The following is a 27896-nucleotide window of genomic DNA, read 5'->3' as shown; positions in this document are numbered from 1 at the left end:
GTGTCCTCGCGGAGTAAGGATGTGCGAGGAAGACGGCTGAAGTTTGCGTAACGTTTTGCGATGCAAGTGATCGCCTGTTCGGGTTGCGCCTGATAAGAGCTCGGAGATAAGCGTTCCGAAGTGCAGTCTGGACCTGCAACGTATGTAGGTTGGTTGTTAGCACGAGCTCACTCGCTCTCTCACTCATTGAGGCAAATGCTTCTGGCGAAGGCATCATTACCGGGCCATCACAAGAACTGAGCGGTTCAGGTCGACTAATTACGCGGGAGCCGGGAGTGTCCGCTGTCTTTCTCCGTAGCCGACCAGCGGAACGAGCCACTATCGATGATGGAAAGCTCGCGTCAATGGCGAAGGCTACAATATGTACCGCCGTTTCAGAACTTGCAGAGCCGCTCGCCAGAATATTTTAATCTCCTGTACCGATCGCGTTCTTTGGAGGAAGATTAATCGCAATATACAGTTATCGGGTACAATCTGTTTGCTGTTCGTGACAGCCCATCGAAGCGATCAGAAAACCCCGTGTATGTAGGTGAAAAGCCCACAGCGGAGACGAGCTGTCGCCCTCCGCCTATGGGTGTTTCCGGAGCCGGCTCACTTGAATATCGGGTTGTGTCATGAAGAGAATGGCAGCTGTTTCTCCCTAATAACGACTGCGGAAATATGCACATCTGTCGGAAATTTCATTTCCATCCCTGAAAAGCTCCCACAGCCAGTCTACACGTTCAGAGTTTCTGAAGAGACGACGGAAAAGCGTAGATTTGCTCTATTCGAACTTGCAAGCGCCTCTGAACTTTTAGGGAAGCATTCTCCCTTGCCTGAATTGCATACCACGGCCACGGATCGCTTCGACCGGAATTCTCCATCTCGACCGCGGAGTGCCGACTGAGGTTACTGAGCTTAGCATTCATTTCCCAGCCCATGGGGCTCCATGTTGAGGCTGATCATGGGTGGTGTGCCTCTTCGTCAGCAATGGTCGTGCCCCCCCCCCTTCAAAATAAACCCTGGGCACCCGCCTCCTCGTCGACATTTCTCTCCGTGAGTGAGTTCTTGGGAGCAGCGCGATTGGGACTGGGGAGGGCACGGGCGGTTCGCGGGGAGCGCCAATCTATTGTCAAGATAATAGTGCAGAAGCTCCCGATTTCTTTTCGGCGCACGACCTCCCCTCGAGGTCCTCGACTATGCTCGGGACCCATTTCCGACGTCATTCGAGAAGTACTACCCAATCGGTGGCGTCGCCAAACAAAGGATGTTTTCCACCTTATCATTGAACAAGCCCTCCCAGTATAGTAAGAGATTCTGACGCGTTATGGCTGGTCGATATACTAGCAAGCTATGTCGAATGGACTTCCCCGGGGGATCTTGCCATGAATTAGTTTCACCGAGCTCCGAAACCGCCGAAAACGGCTGCCGGGAGCCCCCAGAGGTTGAACCCCCTCTTGGGAACCTTTTTGTATGGTATGCTGTATTATGAATCGATCGAGGCCGGTAGGCGTCATGGTGCAGAACAGCGAGGTTCGGGGGGATAGCCGGAGCTGCTGGGATCGCCCCGCGCTCTCATCGAATTCCGGATCTTCGCGACTTATCAGACACCCTGGATGAGATTTCAAGTTTCTAAGAGGCCAAGCAGACGTCGAGCTCACCTCTGAATTCATGAAGCAATGAATGACGGAGACGAATATCCCCTGGAATTGATGTCAGCTTAGATTGAGCGCGGGGAATGCTGCTCTTCCGCTGTAGGTATTATTATTTCACCTTCGACCGGGATATTCGATGAATCGACGAGGAGAGATTCGATTCATCGAGAGCCCGACGGCTATCCGTACCTGAGATGATTGGAGCACGGCGTTGACAATCATATAAACTTGGCTGAAGGTTTCTCCATATTCCTGAGAGGTCACTCCGTAGAGGAGATGAGTCATTCCCAGTAGAGGAAATAGAAGTACAGTCGCTTTTATTGCTTTCCTGTGCAGGGAATCGAATTTATTTTCTCCAAAGGAAAAACCCCCAGAGAAAACTACTCAGCGAGCTTTCATACCCGCCAGTTTTCATGCAAGGTCTTCTACTTTCTTATTGCAGCCCTGGAAAATCTTCCTTGAGAGGACTAGGTCGGTATTTCCAGAGCTCGAAGGAGACCTCGCCCTGAGACGTACTTACCGAAATTGTTTGTTCTCGGCAGAGATGCTCTTCACTTTCGTAACGAGGATGCGAATGATATTTAACAAGAATACGAAGTTTATCTGCGAGGGAATCAGAAACGCTCAGTTTCGATCTTCGGAGCCTCTGAACGGCTCTCAGAGGGTTCTCAAGTCCTCTTCCATGTTTCCGTTATCTCCTCAATGCGCTGGCAATGCGATTCCTCTTCAAAATCCTTCTATCTGCCGTGAGTCATGATCGGATTCTATTGTTCCTCCTCGGTGTGATGGGATGAGGTGGCCGTCGTGTTGTTAGAAGATATCGGATTTCACTTACCAAGAGCACGGCCAACTTTGGCGCGGTGAGCAGCCAGACACACTGCTTCGAACGATAGCCCTCCCAACACGTCGAGCCTGGCATTATCTGTTCCATGTTGACAGCCCAGAGCACCACGAATATCAAAGGAACTCCTGCAAAGTCCGCAAGAAACCGAGTTTGGTCAGGCGCCTTGATCCCGGATATTTTTGCTGCTCGTCGTCTCCCGCCGAACGTTTCATGACCCAGTTCGTCGCATCAGCAGAATGAATCCGATTGAGCGGAAGGTCTGCTCCCAATACGGACTCAATGGCGAGAGCACAATATGAAGGCCAAAATCGTGGAACGAAAAGGCCAGATCAAGGGAAGGCCTCGAGTCTTCTAATCGACCGGATGCCTCTCAATGAAGAGAATCCGCTTCCGAGCAACATCCCCCTCCTGAACTCGGTGGTAGGAGTTTGAATCGTACACCGGTAGAACCGGAGGAACGTCCTCCGTTTCCAATGGACAGTTTGTGCAAATGTATAGCCTCCGCGATGAATGCTACTGATTGTGAATATTGGAATGTTGAGGCGAACTATTCTACCTATTTTAGAACACTTCTCGGCTCGGTGGGCGGTTCTCGGCGAGCATTTGTCTCCGTTTCGCACGTACACAAGCACTCCATCTACAGCGGGCCCATCCTGCTCGCTCCTATATTAAGCGCGGGATCAATATTAGGCTGCCCGCTGGCCACCTCGGCGCCGCGAAATTTAAGCGGCTCTATATCGCGAAGCCTTTTGGAGAAGAGCATCCTGCATCGTGGTCGTCCTGCGAATGGCGAACTCCCGCGGAACACGGTCCCTGGCAGTTAGGCCAGGCTTCGCGGTTACCGAGTATTCCGTCTTCTACGTTCTCAGGCTCATCAATACATAGAAGGTAGGAAAACGGGGCAGCTCCTCGTCCGCATTGACAGGATGCGGAATCCGTCGGCTCGCATTCCTATTCTATTCGCCATCTTCATTAATGACCTACTCTCGAACCAAGAAGGCGTGACTACGATTCCCTTCAAGGATGATTCCACCTTGATATTACGGCACGAGGACCCCCTAGAGCTCTCCATTCGAGTCTCGCAGGCGATAATCTCCGTGAACGATTGGACGAATCGAAATGGTCTGGCTCCGAACGCCTCCCAGACAAAGCATATCCAGTTCGGATCGGACCGCCACGAGTGGGCAATCATCGGTACTCAGGTCTTCCCCTGGACGCTGACCTCACTCGAATTATCTCAAGCTCGGATTTCGCGCATGCATCCGTTCCTTTCCGGATCCGTTCGGTCTCCGGGAGTCCTAGCTCTTCAACGGCTCTGGAAACATTCGGAGCGAGGCTGATGGATCGAGACCAACTTTACGTGAGGAACTATGAGAGGAGACCTTCGGTGAAGCTGTCCGTGGGCGAGCTCATCGTGGAGAGGGGCCTTCCCGTAAAAGGCTGACTCTCTCTGGTCGAAAGGGGCCGGACCCTTTTTTCGCCGACAGATGCTCAGAGGGAGACATGCTCGGGCACTTCCACTCTCCTTGTCTGGAGTTTTCGACGAATTTACAGCTGTTCGCAGCCTTTGGCTGAACACGAATTTTTTCCGCTCCGATTTTCGTAATATAACTGCTCGGAAACTGCTAGGAGGAGGTCAAAATCGAGGCTGCGTCCACGCACAAAAAATTCTGTCCCGCAGAGGACGAATGCTCGTGCATCCCCTGTCCTTGATCGCGAAGAATCAACAGGCAAGGCATAGGTTCAACGAGTGATGAGCCAGACGCAGATCTCGGCAGGTGCCGACGACACGTCCTCCTCTGCTCAGCAAATTATTTGCAATTAGTGTGAGCCTTCAGAAGAGAGAGAGAACCCGATGACAACAATGCGACGATTTCCCGGGTTTGCGACAACGCCACGACGGGGTTTTATGCACGATTGATTCGTAACTGAATCGTCCGGCAACCGCCGGAAACTGTCAATGAGAGTGTGTTCGCGTAATTCGATTCCCGATGGCAATGCTGGGCACCATGAAACGTGCGGGGATGACCGCACACCCTGCGTTCGACGAAGTCGGCAGCTCATTCCAGAGCCAGACGCCAATGTCCACAAAAACGGAGTCATCGTTATCATGAGATTGTCAGGGGAATCAGCGCCCGACCGACATCGGAACGAAATGATAAACGGTTTCCGAGGGAACATCCGCGCGAATTCACCGCAAGTTACGCCCGAAGCTGAGGTTGAAGAGTACAGCTCACGTCACACCGAGCCGGTATGTGAGGAGCTCGTCTTCTGATGCGGAAGGATGTCGTCGAGAGATTACATTAACCCTTCTATACATGAACGAGTCCTTTTTGCCCGGAGACAGGTAGGAATGAGCTCGGGAAGAAAGATTCGTGATTGCCCGAGCAAATTCTGATCAGCGTGAGGATGTTCTTGCAAAAACGGAGAACGTTCGTGAATCCGTTATGCAGCTTGCATCAGACTTCGTCGACAGAGTTCTTCATGGGGAGCAATGTCAGGTCGGCTCGCATTCGCCCGGTCCGCGATCAAAAGCCTGCTTGTCTTTTTCATTTTGTTTGATGCATCGATCGAGTCGATCCATTGTTTCGCTAAGAGCCTTTCGATTGCTCCGAATCGCGTCGATCCGGCTCGGAGTCAGAAGCGTGCAACGTGGAGACGACCCACTGTACAGTTGAGACTCGATGACAATGACCGACAGACAGGAAGCAAGGGCAGCCGCCACCGAATACCTAGATGAAGTAAACGGATGGATTTCTCAGAACGGACTCGTTCTGAATGCAAAAGAAAAACGAAATTCATGCATTTCAACAGAGGTAGTAGGTAGGGAGGTGATAATACATGACGCAAGCCATTGCTCGACTATAACAACTCTGCTCCAACCCTCCAATGATGGCGTAGTGACTCCACATCGGCTTCAGCATAGTTACCATGACATAATTTTATTGCGAAGTAGCCATGGCAAATGTTGACAGCAATCATGACCCCTTGATGCAAAACAGAGACTACCTAAAGGTAAAGGCGAAGCAGTTTAGGTAAGACTAGATGATGGCACTGGTTGGCAGTTTAACAAGTGAAATTTGAGCAAACGTTTGAATCGGGGGTAGCTACTGGCGGCACGCGTCGCGGTCGGTAGCGAATTCCACACGACGGGGATGAGACAGCGGGGAGAGGTCCTAGCGGGTCCTAGTTCTAGCACCATGCGCGCCTCAAGGCTCAGGGAAATCTAGCCATCCCTCTTGTAACTAGCTAGTATACCAGTAGTAGTAGTAGTAGTACCAGAGGCTGTAGGACTGTCAATCTGGTCAAGCTTAACTACTCCTTTCCGCAGAGTATGAAGCAAGTGATTCCTCAAATGAACTCTGAGTGAGAGCAGACAGAAATATTTCAAACTTTTGAAGAAGTTTTTGCTTGAGGACTAAATCAGCGAAGAGAGTATCTATGTATGGAATATAACACAAGCCGAAAGACCCTGCCTGCCCTTCCCTCATTTCAACTCTGTAAACGGTGAGCATCCTTGATGCGACTGCGTCTCCGACCTCTGGTCTCTTGCAGGCATAATGGGGTTCTACATATTTCATTGACAATAAATATGCTCTTCGTGTTACGAGAGAAAAAGTTTCCCCAAGGGAGTAACTCACCCCATCCTATGAAATAGTACAGCTTGAATGGTGCCTCCCGCTGGAATATGGACGTTGTGATTCTGGAGTGCAGTTGGATGCCTTCCACAAACATCCAGTTTATCGAAGCCATGGAGGAGTATAATTTCAAACAAAGTGACACCTTACAGGCAGCAGGCTGAAATTGTATCGATACATGAAATCACGATATTCGGCTCGGCGAATTTGAGCACTGAAAGGGTAACGCAAGGATTCCGTATTTACCACATTCTTCACGTTGAATATCAGGAGGCTCGATGGATGATTCACAACCACGGGCATCGTGATCACTATGAGCATTAAGTTGTTTACGATGAGCGCAACGACCAGGTTTAGATGTACCCTCGTCCGGGAACATCGCAAAGAGCTGTCGGAGGAACCATCCGTTCAATGTTATCGATCAAAGAGAGAATTCGATGGACTGAAATGGTGACGGTCAGAGCATGAGGTTTACCTGAAACGGGTGAAGATGAAGGCTGTGGCAGCCAAGAAAACGAGTGATGTCACAGAGAAACCGAAGGCAATCGTAGAAACCCTAAGTGCGCTCGAGTCGACAAAATTGGCGTTGGGGTTCTGCGGAAGGGGAACAAAGTCTTTTGAATCGCGGTTCGTCCCTCGACCGATGCTGACAAGGACGTTCCGCGACGCTGGATCACCGGCGTATTTGGCAGACGCGGGCGTCACAGCCCATACGGCAGCACCGTTATTTCGCTTCTACCAAGAGGGACTTTTCCCGAGAGAAAAACGCAGGCTACTGACTGAGTCTCTGACTCAGTCGGGTAATGGGCGTAGAACTACGCTTTTCCCAATCGGCTTCCCCCTCCAAATGCCTCACGGGTCCAAATTTTTGTTCAACAAAACGTAGCAACCAGAAGGTTGGCGGAACTGGAGTACGTAGACTGAAGTACTTATGGAATGTATCACGGGGTTGGCGTTCACCACTGCCATCATAATTCCAGTTGACTTAATCCCGGGATAAGATTAGGGGACTTTCTCTGATTGTTCTGCTCTCTCATCTCCCAGAGATGGAGCAGGGTTTCCAAATCATCGACATCAGCTCTACTGCACTGCCCTCTCTGTCCGATTTTATAATTGGGATGCATCGTTCGAGGGTTTCTGGGAAGGCAGTTGGTACGCTTAAGGTAGTGACATTAAATGACATCTTCGGACGAGAAAATTATCATACCATGAGCTTCGTTGACTGCTATATCTGCTCACAATAGAAGTCGTTTCCACCATAAAATGATGAGATAACTTCGTAAGAATAAAAGACGCCTTTTCGAGCCATCGCGGGTATCCTTGAATTTTCACGCTTGAACATAATGTAAATCATGCTCCCATGCGCGCAATTATAGTTTTCCCCATCAGAGAATGGGAATACTTCGCTCAAATGTTTCTTTGGAAGCAACTTGTGTCTATGAAGGCACGATTGGATTTTGAAGAGTGAGGCCGCCCCCTTTTTCGTAGGTAGTTGACGGAATCGAGCCGCTATCGTCTAGCCGGTCGAAACTGCCGAAGCTGAACATTTCTCGCCATCATGATATTTGTGCTAGGATGAGAGGTTCTCGAGTATTTTCGACCCGAGCCTATATTATGGCCTATTCCAACCTGAAGAAAGGATTTTCGAGTTCGGGACGACCTTCTGACGATGCCTCACGAGCAGTCCCACATATTCGACCATGACGATTTTCCGCATGAAATGCCCTGTTTTAGAGGATTTCGACTATCAAGTTTGTGACCTTCTTTCATGATTCGTACCCCATCTTATCCATCTACCGGGGGCTGAAGCGTAGTTCTACGCTAATAAAAGAAACTTGGGCGAGGGAGTCCTGGATTCCGAGAAAGACTCGAGATCGCGTTTTCACTCTGCCACGGTCCTTCAATGTCTTTCTTAGTTCCGCCCTTCGTCGACCTCGGGGAACTTATTCCCGTCGTCGCATTCCCACCATTCCGCAGTCGGTCGGAATCGTCGATCGTACTCGAACTCATGAATTGAATATCTTCGAGACACTTGATGTGGAGCCCGGAGAACAATCTTTCGGCTTGACTTCACAGCTCGCGAGATGGCTCCTGCTCGAAATTTACGCTTGAAGCTCGATCGAAGGTATGAAGGCAGAGTTCCAGAATCTTGAAGGAAGCTGCCTAAATCCATGTCGTCTTGCACGATACCCTCGAGCCAATCGCGATAGAGGGATCCTCAGAATATTCGGAGATCAAGGCTCGCGGCTCTGTTGAGGCTTGCGATACCGAATGACAGGAATCGTTCGGTAGGAACAAAAAAAGAGAAGTCGACTCCGGAATTCCTGCTGTGGTGAAGAGAAAAATACATGTCCCAGAGTGATGAGCTTTGCGTCCTCAACGGCGATTCGGAATCCTCCGGCCCGCAGGGATCCCTTCAGGAAGGAGTTTTTAGGAGCATATGAGCTGCAAGCATCCACACGTCACATCGGAAAGCTCTCCCGTCATCGGCTATCTAAGCGTATGCGCCTATCTGTGCCGACGCGGCGCGTTGGCCGCTCCTGTGAGCGGACGAGAAGACTGGAAGGATCGCCGGATGGCCGAGAATTCCTCATTTCGGAATCGAGCGCGACGAGTTCACTTTACCTAGCGGACCTAGCTTTAATCGGACCTAGCTCGCTTTTTTAATCGGACCTAGCTTTCGACGCATCGAATCCAAGAGAGCGGGAGACTTCATCGGTTCCGAGAATGTCAAGCGCTGAAAGGGACGAACATCCTATCGTTTCGTGTCGGTCGAAGGACCGGTATTTCGGGGGGATATCCTCACTGGGAGGATTCCCGTCTACGTCGGCAAAGAAAGCTCCTCACCTCTGGCTGGAGGAGCTCGATGAGGTACCTATGTGCTCTTATGATTATTCGCAGCATCCTCGAGAAGACTTCTCGCAGCGCGGGAAAATCGAGTCGACAGGTACTGTGACTCCCGAACGCTACGGTACATCCTCAGAATCGCATTCTCGGACATCAGTTGATGCATGCAGTCATTCAGTGCATGGCGAGGTCGATTGGAAAAAGCACATAGTCCTCGACGCGCTCGATGTTCGCAAGGCGACGACTGTACTTCGCGGAGCTCGTCGTATGCCGCTGGGTCGTTCAATGACTTCGCACTTGCCATGCACTGAAAATCGGGGAAGATACTCCCGTACCTTGGAATATGAAACATCGGGCAAAATGTCTGGAGTTTGTCGGGATCTGGGGAAATGAATTCGCCTATCACAAGAGTCTGATTCCGAAGCGGAGAGTAAAGTGTGCGAGGAACAGCTGCGTTCCAACTCCGTCGAAGTGTTTGAGGTGTCGCGTCATCCCGGCTAGATCCAAAAGGAGATAGTGTGGGCAAGGACTTGTACACAGAAGTCTCCACAAAGTATCTCTCAGCCGGCAGTATGCGGCGAGGGAACTTTTGTGTACTTGGATCCTTCTCTGGGCAGAATCGATCGCTTCAGATTCTCCAATCGCAGGACTACACCGATCCGCAATTTTGGAGTGAGCCAAGGCTCCGCTAGCTGTTCGTCAGCGAGCCGGAAATCCGGCTCCGTTTACGCTCAGGAATCTGGTTTCGGGGAATATCCGTGATATTCCCACACACTGTGAATGAGAACGCGCCATGGTCTGCAAGAGCTGCAGCCGCGCGGAAAGTTTCGGACCTTCGGATTCGGGCGAGCTTGGGAATACATTTCGAACGCCATGCAGACTGTATGCCAGAGGATCCTCCAGAGAGAACTCATGGCGGCCTCAGCGGTGGAATCGTTCGGAGAAGAGTCCAAACCCGATGAGCCGCGCGTACACCCATCTGCTATCAGATTTTTTCTCCAACCATACTGCGTGAGCTCTGCCGGCCGGAACGCAATCGATGCGTGAGTTGAGAAATCGTCAACGGGATTTAGTCCTCATTTATCAGACGGATTCGAGGTGGGGAAGTTTCAGATTGATTTCTACAAGATTAAGGAGGAGGAGCTTTTCCGCCCCATTGTCCTAGAAACCGCGGTGGCCAGCCCCGTCGAGACGCGTGGCTACATCCCTGATCGTTCTCGAAGACTTGAGTCGGAGTTCTTTCCACGAAAAAGAGCATTCTACAGATTCCGCTTCGATCGATGATAGCAGCGACAATCAGCATCCCTGAGGCAGGACGGATTTACATTTTCGCGCTTCGTGGATTCGATGAAGAGGTGAGATGATTTCTTCCCTGGTTGAATGACAATGAAGCATTCCGCTGAACTCTGTCCGAGGTGCTCTTGAGCTCTCAACGAGCCGAAGCGAGAACGCGTTGAGAGTCCAAAATCACTTATCGGAACGACACTCGCATCCTCGACGCGGCGCATCGAATCCGTTGGGAGAAGAGTCTTTATTGTGCTGGAGAGGTCACCATCCTCCTTAGTGAGCCATGCTCTCTGTCGCTACGCACTAAGCGGCGCTTTGTCCGAACTCCAGACTGAATCCGATCAGTCTATCCTTGAATCTGTATACCCTTCTGTTTGTTCAAGCATGACCCTTTGACTCGCTACATTTGAAAGTCCTGCGCGACGACCATAGCATGGCTATCGCATCAGTTTTCGAATCTAATTCTCTTCCGCCTGGAAGTCGTTCGTTCTTCAGTCCGGCTTTTCGTTGAACGAATCGAATCACTGAATGAGACATCGCCAGCCGGCAGTTTCCGAGCTGTCGCGTTCCTCGGAAGCAATCAAAAGTCCACTCAATTTCAGGAGGTTCCGAAATCCTCATTCTCTCGGTCGTGACTAAAACCTTGTAGCTAGAAACTTTGTAGAGAAGGAGCTCTCGACAGACCTTTACCCCGAAAGAGAAGTCCTCGGAAACATTTGTTGGGATACCGCCTCACAAGAGACGCTCGCAAGAAGGAGGTCTCACAAACCGGATTTCCCATTGTGAGCAGGAAAAGCCTCGAAAAGCCATGGAATCTCCGACGAGATCGATATGCGCTTCCCTAGGTCTTCACAAACGATGGATGCCACCAGGCCGAATCCTCTCTCAATCAACCCGGGATTCGCTCTGCCCGCGTCACGAAAAATAGGATGCCCCTCGTGTTTTCCTTGGTGCTCTCCTTTGTCGAGGAGCGAGCGTCCGAAATAAGTACGGAGCGCACAGATTCTCTTTTTCGCACTCAGCAATTAGCGAACCAGCGCGGGCGCAACAGCTGACAAGGGGGAAGAGGAGGGAGGACGCGAAGGGAATCTCAGAAGAAAACTCTTTCAGAAAACTCACCTCATCATCTCCGAGTGCAGCTATACAAGCGTTGTAGTTCGTGGAGTTTTGCAGCCAACCCCATGGTGTGCAGAGTCGAAATGCGAAGGGCTCGCCTGTAAAAATCGAAGGACCTCAAAAACGTCCGCCCGCGGAGGAAAGTCTCTTGTTTAGCAACATACATATGTATATCCAACGCCTCAGTCTCGACTCAAGTCGGAACAAAAAGTTCGATACCGTTTGGCTGAGAGCCGAACCGAAGCTCGCGTTGAATGACGCCGAAGGTATCCGCTTATTGTTCATTCAAAATTCTCAATCATTTGTGCAGCCCAGCGATGAATAGTTCCTCGACGCCCACCGCCTCCGTTCCCCGGTGTCGCCTCCCATTTCTGATGATAATCAGGAATTTCTGATGAACTCGGGTAATTCGGGTCACACTATGATTTCCGTTCCGACGATGCCGGCTCGTTGAGCGTCGGAGCACGACTGCCTAATTAGGCTCCTCTGAGATTCCGCCCGAACTGTCCAAGAGACCTCCCTCCTGTCATCTCTTCCAGACGCGCTGATTCGTCTGCGGTTGTCTCCATGTGCGATTCTCAGCAATGAAAGCGATACTTCAGTGGCCGATAGCTCAAACAGTGAACGGAGTCTCTGCTCCAAACGAAAGAGGCGAGGAGCTCCGAATCAGCTGGCTGCTCGGCTAGGCATCAGACGACTACGTTCTCTATTTGCGACGTTTCTCCCCGTAGATGTTAGACCAAGAACTCTGTCGTCGTGAGGTCCATCCGACACCAAGCTTCGGTGGCCGCTACCAGCGCGAAGAAACCACCGCGTTTCCCCCACTGACCTCTCTAGCGAGCGCGAAGACGTACGGCTAGGTCGAGGCTCCGCATGCTTTCGGTCTTAGTTTATCCATAATGTTCTCGGACAGAGCATGTTCCTATGAACGTCGAAGAGCAGTGCAACGAACATCAGCGCCTGCTCGGGCATCACGACTCTCTCTGGCGCGCTACACGCTTTGGATGTGAAGCTTTCGCTCGAGTGCACACCTGTCATTCCACCTGGAGCTCTCGACGCAGCTGACGAAGCGGATCGGTGGCACCCATCACCGATCCTCGGCTTGCATCTGAGCGCCGGATGTCAAGCAACGTATATCCAACGCCTCAGCCTCGACCATTCCTCAATCAAGCCCTGGCTCCTGCTCTGCGCGTCCGGAGAAGAAAGCGACCCGGCGAACAGACTCGATGATTCTAGTGTGGGATTTCAGAAATGAATACCGATCGTGCTAGAGATTGTTCGGGCGCGCGCGGTTACCACCAGCCGCGTTCGAATGTCGGCAGATATTCGAGCCGACAGACTTGCTTCAGTCAGGGCAAATCATTCGCGCCACCGCCACTCCCATCCGTAATTCTAGAGGCGATGTTTCTGTCTCTAGAAGTCGACTGCAAGAAAATGATGGAGATTCCCTCGAGCGCTGTTGCTTGAGTTATTCCCACCGGATTCTTTATCCGCTCTGTTTCAGCGGCTGAAATAATGGATCCAGGAACGTCAGCTGGAGTGAATATAAGGCCGGTGGAGAATAGGTGCAGCGTGGGCTCCAGAACCTCAATAAGAACAGACCGCACGGTCGCGTGGATATCCCGTGGGATCAAATCTTTACCCAATGCCACGTTGCGATGGAGAAGGAAAAATGAAAAAAACCGTCTCCTCTCCACCACGTCGAGAGTAAATCCGAAGAGCGCGAACGTTCTCGAATGGGTGGCGCCAATGCCGAGGATGACCCTAGAGATCGCTCGTTCGGGACATTTAACACGCCGGAATCGCGTTTTCCGATCACCGACCTTCGGCGCACAAAAAGTCGATCCCGCGTACTAACCTGTGCCTTCCAGTTGAGTGCTTGTGTCGATTTCTTCTCGGAGTAGCACCCTGCATGAACGTGTCACCACGGTTCCACCGGTGGCCGACGGCCAGCATGCGAATGTGTCCCATACTGGCGGGCACGATTTGTCTCGCGAGGCACCTGCAACATATTGAATTTTAGGGCGAGTTTCAACCTTCAGAACCGTACTTCCGAGACCAGCTTCATGAGCAAACCTAGATTATTCGGGAGATCTTGGCCCGCAGATTTTCCCGTGATCCGACAGTGTTTCGGTCTGGCAGTTAAGGGGCTTAGCTCATCCAAACCCGCGAGAAACGATTCATTCGCAGCCAAAAATCCTCTGTCTCGACTTTAAGCCTGACGTCATGTCCTTTGCTTGTTGAATTTCCCGCTGAGTTTCCTCGTTACTCCCACCGATGAGAGTCACCGATCGAGACCAATTATACCCGATACGGTATTTCATCGTTTCTTCCTAAACGATTCTCCCTAGAGCTGATCGAAAATTTTTCCTGATTCGATCGGCTCCCTGCAGAATCGAAGAGATTGAAAGGACTCCGGTACATTCAGCTCCTCGTCGACCTCGGAATCCGCGCCTGCGCGGATCGACAGCGCGTGGTCAGTATTCTATTGACAGAAGCCAGCTCACATCGGAATGTTGGGCGAAAAGAACAAACTCGCTCCAGAATGGCTGTCTCTAAAAAGGTACAGCGGCAACAATTTTTTCATTGGTATTTGCTCTCGCCAGGGGGCCTTCACGAACGCGTATCCCGCTGTAGGTCGTTCCAAGCGGATGGGGAAACCTCCATTGCGCAGGGTATGCTCCACCATTGCATGGTCAGGTCTCTACGAAGAGTTCCTGATACGTCGCAGATGCAAGCGGACTGATCAATCCGATTTCAGGACCTCATGGACCAGATCGTGAGCGTACCGAGGTGCGGAGCCGTACGGCCTTCGGAGCTCTAACTCTCAGTACCCGAGTGAGGCTGATCCGAACCCTCGATGTCGAATACAGTCTCGTCAGAACTGCGGGGAGTTGACTGATATTTCTCGGGATCGGAGTTCGTACTGGGAGTTGTCACTTTAGAGATCAGTTCGGTCGATTCGGAGCGCGAGACGGTGCGGCTCAAGCTGAATCGGCTGAGGGATCGCTGTATGGGCGGTAATGAAGAAGCTCGAGTTCTCTCCAGGTGATCCCTGTGCGCGGCCAAAACAGTCACGGCTCATGAATGTCCCTTCTCACTTATCATCATTGAAAGGATATGCGCTGGGCTCCATCATTATGGGGAGCTCAAGGCTCGCAAAGGGGTCGGTCAGAGAGCTCGCAGGGTAGGTACCGGCTCCCTTGGTCGAAACCGTCGGAAGGTCTGTTGAAATTACCCGGTCGTGAGTAAATTCATCAGACCGGAAAATCCAGACCGTCAGAGCTCGATCCATCCGGGGGGATGTGCCTGTCGCTCTCGTCGCATGACTACTCGTTCGGCGGGGGGAACTCTTCCAGGCAGAAGTTTCCGCGGCGGATGGGGGAAGATGAATATTAATAGACATCGAGTATGGCGAGGGAGTCCGGTCCTGTGGTCGTTTTCGCGAGAAGATTTTCTATGCCTAATGTTAGTTCAGGATGTCTCTGCCAGTCTATTAGTGGTGAGGAGTAATTCTCTCGCGGTCACGCGGAGTAGCAAGTACCTAAACATCTCGCAAACTTCGAGCGGCTCCGGGAACTTTCCGGTCTCTCGAGACAACTTCAGAACATCCCTATCTTGGATCAAATCACAGAGTCTGTGGGAGCGGATTCCCCCTAAAATTCGACGCGCATATGGCAGATGGGGTTCCGAACTCTTTCGACATTCCGACCTTGATATCCCACAACCAGGCCACTTTTTATTACTCATACCGACTTCGAGTACCTGAGGAGATAATCAAGGTCAAGGGAATTCTGAACGGTAATCTCTCGGAAAGCGCAGAGTCATTGTGGTCCGTCATGACCCCTTCAAACATTCGCGCTCGATTGAGGCAGATAATGATCTGACGTATTGTTCATGGTGGTGGTGCCCAATGAGCCTAGGATTGCTCACCTTCAATTCAGATCTTTCCGTTCCAGATTTCACTGGATCGAACTTCATGCGACACCCTACACTTAAGATCACTTGAGCTCATATGGTTTATGCGCTGGGACTCAACTTGCGTCTAGCTCTACGTACGCCCAAATGCCTGGGCAGGTGGTGTGTCACGTTTTCGGAAACGTGACCCGATGAAGGAACGTCCATGGATCTCGGGCCGATTTTAGTCAATGTCGAGGAACAGTCCTTTTTGGATTGTCTCATCACTTCTGTTATCGATAGTGGATGATATCTTGAGGACGGCCACAGAACAGAAGGATGAATGCCTCGAGCATGCTCGCGTTCTAATCAGCAAGCACCAACGTACACGCGTACTCGGATAGGAACGATGTTTCCGCAATCGGTCAAGAGTATCACGTTTTCTTCTTCTCCTATCGAACGGATGTAGTTCTACGCAAACATTGGTTTGGCCAGACCTTCTCCAATTTTTCTTCGCGCATTTCATCCCGGCTCAAGGAGGCGATAGAACTTCTTTCCAGAGCTCGTCCTCATGGTTGGGAGTTTCCACTCATGTCCGAGCCTCGACTCAAACTTAGGTCCCGAGCCCCAGGTCGCAAGTCAGACCGACGACACATGTTTGGAAGGATCCCCTAGATCTCCGGACGGGACCCTCGAAGACAGTGATCCAAGAAACCATGATCCAAAACTTTCAGAGTCGACCGGGTGATCGCTCGGGATTCCCCGCTTGCAGGACCCACAACGTTCAAAAAGCCGGAGAAAAAGTTATTGGTTGACCGAGAACTTTTCTCGCGGACATTGTATGGTCGGAGCTCGTCGATGTTATTTCTCTCGATATGACGAATGTCCCATGAACGACGATCTCCGTGGACGAACTCAATGAGTGTGTCGAGGCGAGGAAATTCCGGAAATGGATTTCTTCAGCCCCTTCTGAGCACTTGCGGTATCGGCATCGAAAGGGTTGGGAACCGCTGTTCTGCGTCCTACAAAGGCTCCTCCGGTTGAAATTCCAGGAACGACAGGGTGTGATGAGGAGATCCGCCGTCGACCTCGAACGATAGCTCGAGGACCATGTTTCTCGGAAACCCATCATGCGCAAAAATCGACCGATCGAGGCAAGCAAGTGGTCTACAATGACAGTGCCTTCCGGTAGATGCGCGGCGAAAATCAGCTCGCTTTGCGCTCGCGACTCCGCGAATGAGACCCGGAGTTGACAATTTCGTCCAACCCGTTCGATCAGTCCAGGACAAATAGCTTCCCATTGTGGAATCGAGGTCCAATGCCTGTTTTAGAAGCTAGAGGAATGGGCGTAATTCCAGTGCGGAACAAAAGTCTGACCCTCGCTTCTGAATCTATAGAGGGTCAAAGACAGCCGAAAGAGAGCGGGATGAGCGACTTCGAAAAATTTTCCAACCGGCTCGGGCTCCGAACCCTGTGCTCGCTCCGTAGACCGTGGCCCCGGAGAACCTCGTTCTCTTTGCGAGAGAACGTATCCTTACTGCGAGCGGTCCCCGTCGCTCCGACCTACAATTTTTCCCACCCCTGTCCCTTGCAGCATCGAATGCGTATCTTTCTCTCGGAACATTCTGTCGATTGAATACAGGTGGATATATCATCCTTCCTCAATCCCGCTCTTTGGCGAAAGCTCAGCACAGGCTCCCCAGGCTATACCTCGATGAAATATTCGACGCCATGGGATTCCGATCACGATTCAGCGACTTTGACCCTACAACAAGTACTGAGCGTAGACGATGACGGATGTGGCTCTCATGACGCAGCGGGAACGTCGTGACCTGTTTCCACAGTCAAGACCGGAGTGATGCATGGGAACCCAACAGTAACCGGGTCTTTGCGAGAGGCGATCCCCGGAAAACCATCACTGATCAGACCGATACCGTGCCTTTTCCTTGCCTGCAGGTACTTTAGAGACTTTCACGATGCTGCCAAATCCCCGGGCCTGGGACGAATCGAGAGCGAGACGGGCATCAATTGATCATTTCATTCCCCCGAAGCTCCGAGATATACGATGACACGCTCGGACATGCTACTGAGGACAGCCTCTCGCTTCCCTTCATCTCGCGGCCTTACTCGATTCAGCTCCGTCCGACATTAATGACTCATTAATGACGTTAATGACATCATCAATAATGAGCAATCATGAATCGAGCAGAAGCTGAAGGTCGGGCAAGATCCCGAGGCCTCGCGGGCCGCGACACGACGAAACAAGCTTCATCAGCCGAGTGCGGCGCGCCGTGTCACTTCGCTGATGTGCGACGGTTCCAATCACGAGCCTCCGGCGATATGCGGAGACGGTTTTCTGGAAAGCTTCGTCGAAGCAGAAGAACAAGGGTCGATGAGCGACTGAATCTGAGAGCGCTGACAAAATCTTGGGGTCCCAGCCATGACAGACCCCATTTTCCACAGGGCCACATCCCTTCTAGAAAGGCCCGTTGAAGGTCTACCTCCTCGAGGAAGCTCTTGCGATGCGAACCTTTCGCATTCCCTTTCCCCCGATTACGTACGGAAGGCTCGCCAGAAGCGCGCTTCGGCCTACGAGACGCCAATAATAGCTGGAATAGCACGGACCTCCATCATTATATAACACGCTCGTCGGAAGAGCAACGCCACGCTCCCTGAGGTACATTCTGTATCAAAGATCACGATGGATATCACCCAGGAATGTTCGGTCCGAATTCCCTCGTTTGCAACCAGTAGCGCTCCTGCGAAAACCCGATCGATGAATCGGAGGTGCGGAGGCACAGGTCTCTCCCCGATTCCCAGACGACCTTCGGCATGTTGGAGTCCCGACGCTCATCCGATCCGCAGAAATATGGCCTCAGGATTTGATTGCTCGTGGAAGTGGAGAAGTGAATGTTAGGTGATGGATGCGTCTGAGGATGAAGCTGGTCGCGAAGCAACGATCGAGATCTTGGATTCCAATGCGGTGAGGGTCTCGGATCCCGGGGTTTTCGCCGGATAAGTCCGCGCCGGCTCCAATACTCGCGCTGCGTGAAGCTTCTTGTGGAAACAGCGCTCAGACAGCTTTATTTCAACCCGAGTCGAAAAGCTCCCTTTCCTGACAACTTCAAGACCACGAGTTTAGTGATCACGGAACGCGAAGGGAGCCGTTTATCTCTCGGAGACGTGGGCCTTCAGCGTTCCTAGAAATTGAGGTAGACCGCAGCCATCGGAATGTGTCGATTCGCTTGGAAAGTTCCGCTAGAGCCCTCCTTCACTTCCAACGTCCGCCCAGAGACTTCTCCCGGACAGCTCGATTGAATCAAAAAAGAATTATCCGGCTTATATTATTACCCGGCTTGCGAGTTCCTCCCCTTGGTTCTCCCCGCTTACCCGAAGCTTTCGCTATCCACTTCTCCAACGCCTGCGTAGAATGTGCCGCTCGAGAGCGTACAGCAGGCAAGTCAGCCTCAAGGCTTGCATTTTTTGAAGCGTTTCCACGGCCCGCATAGGAGTTCGATTCCCAGGCCCCTTATTACGATATTCGCAAAGCTCCTCCTCGACGATTGAGACTCATCCGAAGCGAGACATCGATCAAACAGAACACCGACTTTGAAGTCTACCATCTGATCAGAGCGGTATTGTTCTTAACATTTCACGATGGAATGAAGGATCTGCGAACGACAGGCTTCCAAAGGCTACCCCTTCCTTACGATACGCTTCTTCGAGAGAATCGCCCACAGAGGTTGTCGAAAGCTATCCCTACCCGGCATTCCCACGTCAAATAATACGCTACTACCCTCGTGACGCTCTGAAAATCCCTTCCGCTGATCTGATGCTGATAAATTGGATTCCAACATCTATTGACTCGCGGATCTGCTGTGGAATTCAAACGCTCGCGGCACCTCGATGTCCACATTGATGCAAAAAATGAGATTCTGAGAAGCGCCATCAGCGTGAATTCAACTCTTGGCGGCATGTCGAAACCTATAATACAGAGAGAAGAAAGTTCTCTATCCCCTCACTCGCCGCGAGTAAATTCACCGTCAAATGCAACACCGATTGTCAGCTCACCCCCTAGCGTCGAGTCAAAATACAATGCATGTAGGCTGCTCGGAAGGATCGGATGAATTTCCGACCCCCGATGCTACGCCCGATGGAGCTCAAGGTCGACGCATATTGAAGAGCAACCTAGGCTGCTCGCGTGACCTAATCTGACCTCGGCCAGCGGTTTGACCCCCCCCCAGAATCGGATCCGCATCACAAAGAATCGGACGGGACCATCTCGATCCGCGGCTCGCGTTCCTCCTCGATACCTTCGTCATCGTCGCATATCGGTGCCCTGAGAAGGGAAAGCGCTCTCCCGCAGGCTCGAGTCCCGGCACTGGTATCTCGAAGTCGATGGGTCGAGTTGTGGTACATGCGGGAGCCGATGTGAGCACCATGAAGAGAGCCGACTCAGCCCGTATGATTAGACAAGGAAGAAAATCCGCGAGCTGCCTCGTAGGATACACCAGCGGTTACATATTAATCCTCAGGGTAATCATCCCCACAGCTGCAGGCTTTCGTTGAGGACTCTCCATCGGTGATGGGGACCGATATTGATAAGCATCGATCCCTCCCTTGATTATTATTAGGATAGCTATCTAACAAAGCCGGAATCCCGTTTTCGCTTGTGCTGATCCGATAACTTTGATTTGGATCGAATTCGGATCGAGTTCATGCAGTACGGAATAATTTCCACGGATGTGACTCGACCCCAGCACCTTCATGAAAGTCACAAAGGAATGGAGGATGTCGGGCGCAATTCCGCCCCTACTCTCCGGTAGGCGACCGATCCTGGCTTCACAAAAAGCAGGCACGGTGCCAAACCCCTTCCATCCGCATGTCGATAAGATGCGCAGTCAGGGATACAATTGTGGATCATCACGACCATATCATACCATACCACGAAAAAAGTCGCCCACGAATAATTCGCTCATTTATACAGGAATCGTTCACCACAGAGCGGCAGAACTCGAGAAAGAAAATCGGAAACGTTCCTCCGGATAAACGTTGAGATCGATAGATAATGATAGCAGAGACATTGGGTTCGCATAAGTTATAATTCAGACGAGGAATGTCAGCGATGGAGGTGCCTTCCTCGCGTGAAAACATGTGCTGTCATATCGGTGCTAGATGATGACCGATCAAACGTCAGCGGAATCCCCGACTCGAAAAGTTCTTGGACATAATTCCGAATGCTAATGCAATCTACTCGAGCCGGAATGTCTTACCCCGCCGACGAGTCAGAACGGTGACGATTATTCCTGTTTGCGGAGAAGATCTTTAATTATTTAGCCGGGATCCTCTCCGTGCCCGTAAATGTCGGAAGTCGGAAGCACTCCGAATTTATATCTTCTGAGCAACTCTCCAGAATCACAGGAGCTCGATGATGTCAGATTACAGCCAGGATTAGATTCCTAATGACATCTCCCGCACTCGGTCGCTCGTGCTTCATCAGGGCATGGACACGGACTCAATGCTACGAATATGCGGAGCCACCGATCCCGACCTTTAGGCGATCTATAGGCAGAGCATATTATCACTCCGCGGGAGGAGGCTTTCAGAGGATCAGCTTTCGAACTCTGATGCGGTCGTTCATACCATCTACGATGACGATCACATCCTCCGACCTGCTCCATTATCAAGACTGCCGTATCGAAAAACGATTTCTGAGAGACGAGTTTCGAGCCCTTTCCTCCAGAACGGGCTTATCCATCGGGAGCTCTCACAAAGCATTTTCTGTAAAGTCAAGTCACACGCTTGGAGCGCTGATCCGTGTAGTCTAGAGAGACGACTTCAACACGCCAATTGGTACAAGGAACGGAACGAAACTTTTGGGTCGTGATCCTCTCCGCCCCACGAACCGTGAGTTCTCATGAGCTACGATCTGGGATGTTACGACGGGTAGATCCATGGTGGAGGCCTCGCTGATCCGACGATATCCCTCGGTCTGAGCACTCGGTGTGTTCACGCTTCCGGGATCCCATGTTGCAAGAGGTATAAGCGAACGTTGGGAGATATGCGGGAGACGTCGCGCTTGACTGTAATTTCCGGCTCGGAAAGTACAATAGACCGAAAAATGAAGCCTCGCTCAAGAGAATTATCGGTGAGAAAGAATGATATCCTTCCTTTCTCACCGAAAATCAAAGCCGACTCGTCGCTCTGTCAGTGTGGTCACGCCCGGAAAGCAGGCGGTTTCTGACGCACGGATCACTCTTGGATCTTGTCTTGGGTGTATTTTCGTTTGGCTTGCACGAGTTGTACGAGAGCTGTCGCGTGCCGATAACACGATGTTCGATCGCCGAGCCGGCGCCGCAGGAAATGAGAACATTTATTCGAGAGTGAGGTCTGAGCTGCAGGTGGGAGCCTCCGGTGGACGGGATCCGTCGCATCGGGTTGGACATCGAGAGGTGATTCAAACGATTCTTGTTTCCGAGTGATCGGCAACAAGTCGGCTCATCAAACGTGGGTACGCATCAAAGCTAAGATGGCTGTAATAAACAAATTACAACCCAAAAGTCTGACGGGAAAAGAGACCTTACGCCCACACGAAGAAATCCGTTCGAATTCTCTACGGCCGTCGTGTGGGTGGGTGATCTATTTGATCCCGCTCCCGTTCGGAGAAGCTCTCGTGCTGATTGAGATCCTGAATAATATCTCTGAGAGAACTTGAAAGCGTCTCTGCCGTTCAAAAGGCCTAGATAAAGTCTAAGGACGAAGTTCCTCCCTCATATTTCTTTCCTCGGAAACGATTCCTCGTCCGGTCGTACTATCCGGTCCTACGTCCGATCGAAACGCGAATCATACGCGTTTGAGAGTTTCGAGTCGAGACCTCGAAGAACGCGACTTGTACTCTACACTACAGGCATGTCGTGGATTGCAACCAATCAATTCCCGTCGTCATAATGTCGCGTTCCCTCAACTTCTCGAACATACCACGAACCGCTCTCCATGTATCGCTGACCACAGATTCTCGGCTAGGTGCTGGTATGTCGTGTAGCGTTCCGTGAGAATCGATCGATCTCGTCCGGTTATAAGTCGAACAAGCATTAACACCTTTGCGAAACGAATGGAGCAGCAGTGAGTTGATGGCAGCATTTCGCGACCGTGCAGCAGCATCCCGTTCCCTGACCTCAGAACCTCTGAGTTTTCGGTCTCATGATGATGGATCTTATCTTATGGATTCTCTGATGAATGATAAGTGATTAGCAAGTGCTCCCTTCTTCCTTGCATCTGATAATAATCTGATCGTATCAGACCCGCTGAAAATTCAACTCCAGTATCCCATCAGTCTGTTTTACTGAAAGAGCCTCCCAAATGACCCAAGCTTCCCTAACGTGAGATCAGATCCTGATTCAAGTAGCAAACCAGAGAGACTGCACTTCTGTCCAAGGAATCTACGGTCATTCCGAAATTTCTTCCTTCCAGATCGCTCGCTGCTCTGTCATCTGCAAGACCAGATCTGCCGGTCGCAGACTGACTACATCAAGGAAAGGCAGTGGTGCATAGGATTATGAAGAAGAGCGCGGCCACGGGTCCGAGATTTGGGATTGGACTCTTGATTCCTAACTTCCGATCGGTTATCGAGAGTCTGGAGCGAATATCTCAGGAGCGACAGGCGGTCGCCTTGCTGATTCGCCTTCAGTAGTCTCGCCGCGGCGATACAGTGACCCCATGCCGGATACAGCCCTAATTTTACGGCTTTTCGCATATTTTGATGTGAGCTCAGATTCGCCGAGAGCTCGCTACTGGTGTGCCCCAGTATATCGCGAAATTCACGCAAGGTCGTTCTGCCATGAAGCCACCCATCAATTGAAATTAGATTATAGTCACTCGAATGCTTACTGATTTACTGGATCTCAACTGCGGTCAAGATTCCTTCACCCCAAGACGATGTTTATCCAGGAATACCCCTAACCCGTTGTCGACTTCAAAGGGTAAATGTACCTTCAGTATAGCGCGAATGCGATTCGGACGCAAAAGCGATCCGAGCGCAAACGCGAAGTTAACAGGAACCTCGTGCTGTTCGGCGACGTTTCTCCGAACTACGTTTGCGGCTGACAAGAGATCTCGGACTCATTGGGTTTGGCGCTGTATCATGGTCCGAAAACACCAGGTGTTGGGGGCTTCTGATGTTCGCGCGACTGGCATAAAGCGAGGGGAGTTCCTCCCGTGATACAGGTAGTCACACGCCCACGGAGGCCCGACTGATATTCTTTCAACTTTAGTCTCAGCTCGACAAGAGCGACCTCTCTCCAAACATCGACATTTTTGACGTGGTACACGTCTTTAGGCTCTGTCGAGTAAAGAGACGAGAATAGACGCGGCTGTGACGTCGCGAGATCCACAGACGCCTTTATTCAAATACGTAGGCAGATTCACCAGCAATCGATATTCAGCGGATTTTCTTCGGCCAGATTGTCATCGAGGTGATCATCATCCGAGACCGCATGCGGTGACGGAGCCCTGAACGCCTCGCAACCTAGGTCACGGCCCTGAAGGCCTTGTGAGTTGGGTTCTGCGCCGAAACTTTGTCGAGGGGATTCTCCGCTTCCGGTCGACCTGGAAGCATGCACGATTGAGCAATGCGTCCGCTGGCATGCTCGTCGGCCACAGACCGAAAGCTTTACTCTCTTTACAGATCAGCGACCAGGCGACTCGAGCATCCTTCGAAACAACCGATCCGCGGTCGAGTGGACAGGATCGAGTGATTCGAGCCCGAGTGTCATTTCATAAGGATTTGCGGTTGCTTTCGCAGACTTGTCAGGGTATCCGTGGGTTTGTACCGAGCCACTGTGGGGATATATGTATCCGAGGAGTTAGTCTTTGACTTCTCGTAAATCATGTACCGAATCATCCCGATCGTTTGGGCTCATCCATGAGGTGACTCTCCAAGGGCTCGACGAGTGGACTGAGATTGGTTCGACTTCCAGCCGAAGCTGTCCGAACTTTCCCTGATTCCGCCGACACTGATGACCATCGTAGAGCAGTCATGGTTCTCCCGTGGTCGAAGTCGCGTATTCTACTGGCATGATGGATGTTTCCTCAGCTTCAGTGGAAATCGACTGCAGACGCGTTATCAGTCGAACGCGCAGCGCCGAACGTCACCAAGACACACATTTCGAATTTCTTATACGATTGACTCAATGCGCTGAAGCTTGACTCTCAATCATTCAAACTTGTCTGTTGCTCGAACATGTGATTGGTTAAGCCAATGTGTTGATAATACATGAGATATGAATTATTTGACACCATGATGAGGAATCGCCTTCTATGCGCTCTGATCATAAGCCGCTCAAATAGGCTCGCGCTCATACTGGCTGCACTCAGATCGGCTAGGCTCGAACTGGTTCGCGCTCCCTTCGCACTTGCGCTCCCTCAGGTTGGTTTCGCGCTAAAATTATACCTTCGTTCGAACCAGACCTGCGCTCATATATATGTTCACCGTTTCAGAGATGCTTCACGTCAAAAGATTTTTTTCGCTGTGCGGAATCGCTCTATCCTGCAATTTGGGCCTGGTCGAAAAGCGGGGCGAGGGCTACGGGAACGTAGTTGTTGTAATCGGGGTTACCGAGGAAGTTCTTCTAGTTTTTTTCTCGGCGAGGAGCCTTCCCCCTTAGGATCCCTTGTTACTTTTTCCGTTAGATAGGGTGGATGATCCTTATTATGGGACGATTAACCTAACCGAAAATCATCCTTTGATCGATTTCTCCCGAAACCGAAGGAACGCTCTGCCCCTGATACCAAGAAAATCGTATAGAGGGTGAACAAAAGATGAGGAGGGCAATTATTCCAAAATACCAGTATCTTCTTTTCCGTCATAGGAACATCTAGGAGCCGCGTTGCTACCGATTCAAACTTGCGCTATATTGGATCTCTGACACCCCACCGAGGAAACCGAAAGTCGGACGAATTGATAAACTAATTATTATTGATTATTTGGTGGAGCTCTCGAGCTGCGAGAATAATGGATCTTCGACTTCTCACAGGGCGGTGTGTACTCCGGCTTCGACACGGCTGCTGCTGTTCCTTCTCTCGGATGAATAGTTTACTCGGTGATCAGAAAGTCGAACATCGGCGCTATAGGCGACCGCCTCGCGGGGTTCCCCCACCGGAGCTGATTGTTCCGGCGACGAGCTCAGCACGTCGCTTCCTCTCAGGTCGTCATTGATGGATGCTTCCGGCGTGCATGTGACGGCGAAAAAGTAGCGACGGAGACATTTTGATCTAGGAGCAGCGGATGCTTCGCATCATCATACGTCTGACCCATGCAAAGACAGATGTCGACTCTGATACCCCTCATTCGTGTCAGTATCGAATGGGTAGAATACCAGGCGATGTCAACATTTTCGCTTCAACTATCAGCTTTCCTCACCGTCCGTCGGCAATCAATTTCTTGCTCTCGCCGATTCGGCAAGAGAGCAAGGACTAGCTGTCAAGCTTCCGGTCAAGTGCGCCGACACATGTCTCGATGCGACGCTTCTACTTCCAGCTGTCGCCGAGACAAACAACGGAGCTTTCCGTATTCTTCCTCGAAGGTGGACACCAACTCTCGGATTTTACCCCTGACAACAGAGGGTGCTCGGTGATCTCGTCGATTATAATTTTCTCAGATCCCGCAGAGGGCACCAAGCGCCAGGTAGCTGGGATTATCCCAAAGATACATCGTCTGGACACAATGCTCAGCCTCTTCGCGAACGGAAGAAAATCAGCTCAAGCAATATCTGTGCAGAACTACGTCGATTCGATGTCGCGAAGGAAAGTGACATCTGCGAGCGATCGTAGAAGTTGTCGATTCGAACATGGGCATTGCCTAGCGTTTCATCCTAGCGTGCAGGATCGAGATCCAGATATCGACGCTGTGTATTGCTTCGTAGAAAACTGAATTTAGATACCTCGACGATTTGTGCTGCGCGAAATCACTCGAGAAAATGGAAGCCAGCATCAACCAAATATCATTCGTCGGTCCGCTCAGAGCTTTCGACTGAATGGAACCTTCGCTCATGCCTCGTGCAGACCTTCCCGATTGCTACAGGTCTTGGGCCAGGAGTGATGTAGGAACAGACAACAGCTGTCATGGAATTCAGCCTGAGTATGATTGCGTTTTTTCGAGACATGAATCTGAACCGATTTTCAGCACCAGCGAATTTGACTTGTTTTGCCCGTGGTGCGATCGCAGTCTCTTCATTTTAACGAGGAGAAGATCTTTCCACGTCGACGCTCACCAATGGAGCGAAGGTGAATGATGAGAGTACGGAGGCGCTAAAGCTGGAAACGTCGGACAGTCCTTCGCCCTCGAGAGCTCAGTGGATCGTGGAGACCGTTTCGAATCCGGCATTTTTTTCCAACACCCTTTCCTGTATGGATCTCATAAGCTCAGCCTTTCGACCGACACTGGCAATCAGAATCTGCCTGATCTCATCAACGACTCCGAGCGTTATCGAAAGACGCTGAGAACTGCATTCCAGTCTCGTTATGCTTTCTGGGAGTCGGCAATAGTTTGAGGCGATCGAAGCGAGGTTGGACTTTACGAAAGGATCGACCATGGGCTCTTTCGATTACCGAATCGCCGCTGCCTCGCTACCATCGAGCTCAGCCAGAACTCTCGTGATTTCGTCCAAGTTGCCCGCATAGTACAACGCTGCAGACAACCATGTGCCCCATCGGCTTAATACAGGTGCAGGAGAGAGCGGGAGAGATGGCGCCACCTCTCGGACTCTTGACTTGGACTCGAGATGAAGCTTCAACGAAAAGCCCCTTCACGTTCGCGATCAAGGAGTCGAGTTCAGGGAAAGAAGAGCGGATCTCTTCGCAGACCCGATGTATGCCTTGTGCTGAACAAGTGACATGGATCATTTTCGGGAAGAGTAGATACACTCAAACCGTTCCCTGGCTTCTTCATGTATGGCGCTGCGTCCGATATGAACAAGAAGACTCGGTCATGCTTGTTGCCGGTTGGCCAGAGCAGACTCGAGGCATTCGTGGAGGCCTGAGCGAGGGTAGCGTGATTGGTACGCTTGACAATCTCACATCCCAGCAGCATCGGTTTTAATGCCTCTTCCGCGGTGTGACAGCCGATCACAGTATTTACAACGTACAGGCCTCCGGAGTTTGTGGTTTCGTCTACTGAAATCCAGATCCGGTTATGCCGTCGGTGTAACGGATACCCTCGATAGTCGCTTCGTACAGTTTCTTCGAGTAATCCCTGCGGAGGGTTCTCGGGTCAGGTACTTTTTTCCGCTGCTCCACTTTTCGAGAAAGCGGAACGATTCATGCTGAGCCATGTGCAGCGGTGTGTTGCACTCCACCATCATTTGGCACAAGTCCATGCTGAAAGCGCTCTCTCTACTAAACAGCTCCACGCAATTTTTGAGGGGGCAGATTGTCTGATCCTTACTCTTCGTTCTCTTAGCGCATTCCTGGTGATTGGCGCAATTTAAGTGTTGCTGTACGAAGTATTTCTGCTCCGCATTCACCACTTTCGCACCCAATTTGCATGTTAGAGCCGTACCGTCCGTTGTGAGGCACTCGGGACCTAGTTCTTTCACGAAAACCTCCATTTTGAACCTTGCGGTTTTCGCTACTTTCGGC

General features: G+C 51.2%; 1 protein-coding gene across 1 annotated transcript; it reads right to left on the bottom strand.

Moving 5' to 3' along the window:
* LOC100900922 (corticotropin-releasing factor receptor 1) lies at window positions 1-27896 on the bottom strand (the record flags this gene model as incomplete). The annotated part of the gene is given in 13 exon segments (XM_029111093.1): window positions 1-133; window positions 1641-1682; window positions 1824-1962; window positions 2155-2237; window positions 2470-2603; window positions 6120-6293; window positions 6296-6504; window positions 6592-6672; window positions 8186-8210; window positions 11366-11464; window positions 12155-12190; window positions 13246-13368; window positions 27703-27896. Coding segments are annotated over 13 exon segments (1441 nt in total), but the record flags the coding sequence as incomplete, so codon positions are not given.

Source organism: Galendromus occidentalis, unplaced genomic scaffold (genome assembly GCF_000255335.2).
Source record: "Galendromus occidentalis unplaced genomic scaffold, Mocc_1.1 scf7180000077233, whole genome shotgun sequence".
In the NCBI taxonomy this organism is placed as follows: domain Eukaryota; kingdom Metazoa; phylum Arthropoda; class Arachnida; order Mesostigmata; family Phytoseiidae; genus Galendromus; species Galendromus occidentalis.
This window is presented reverse-complemented; position numbering and strand designations above follow the sequence as displayed.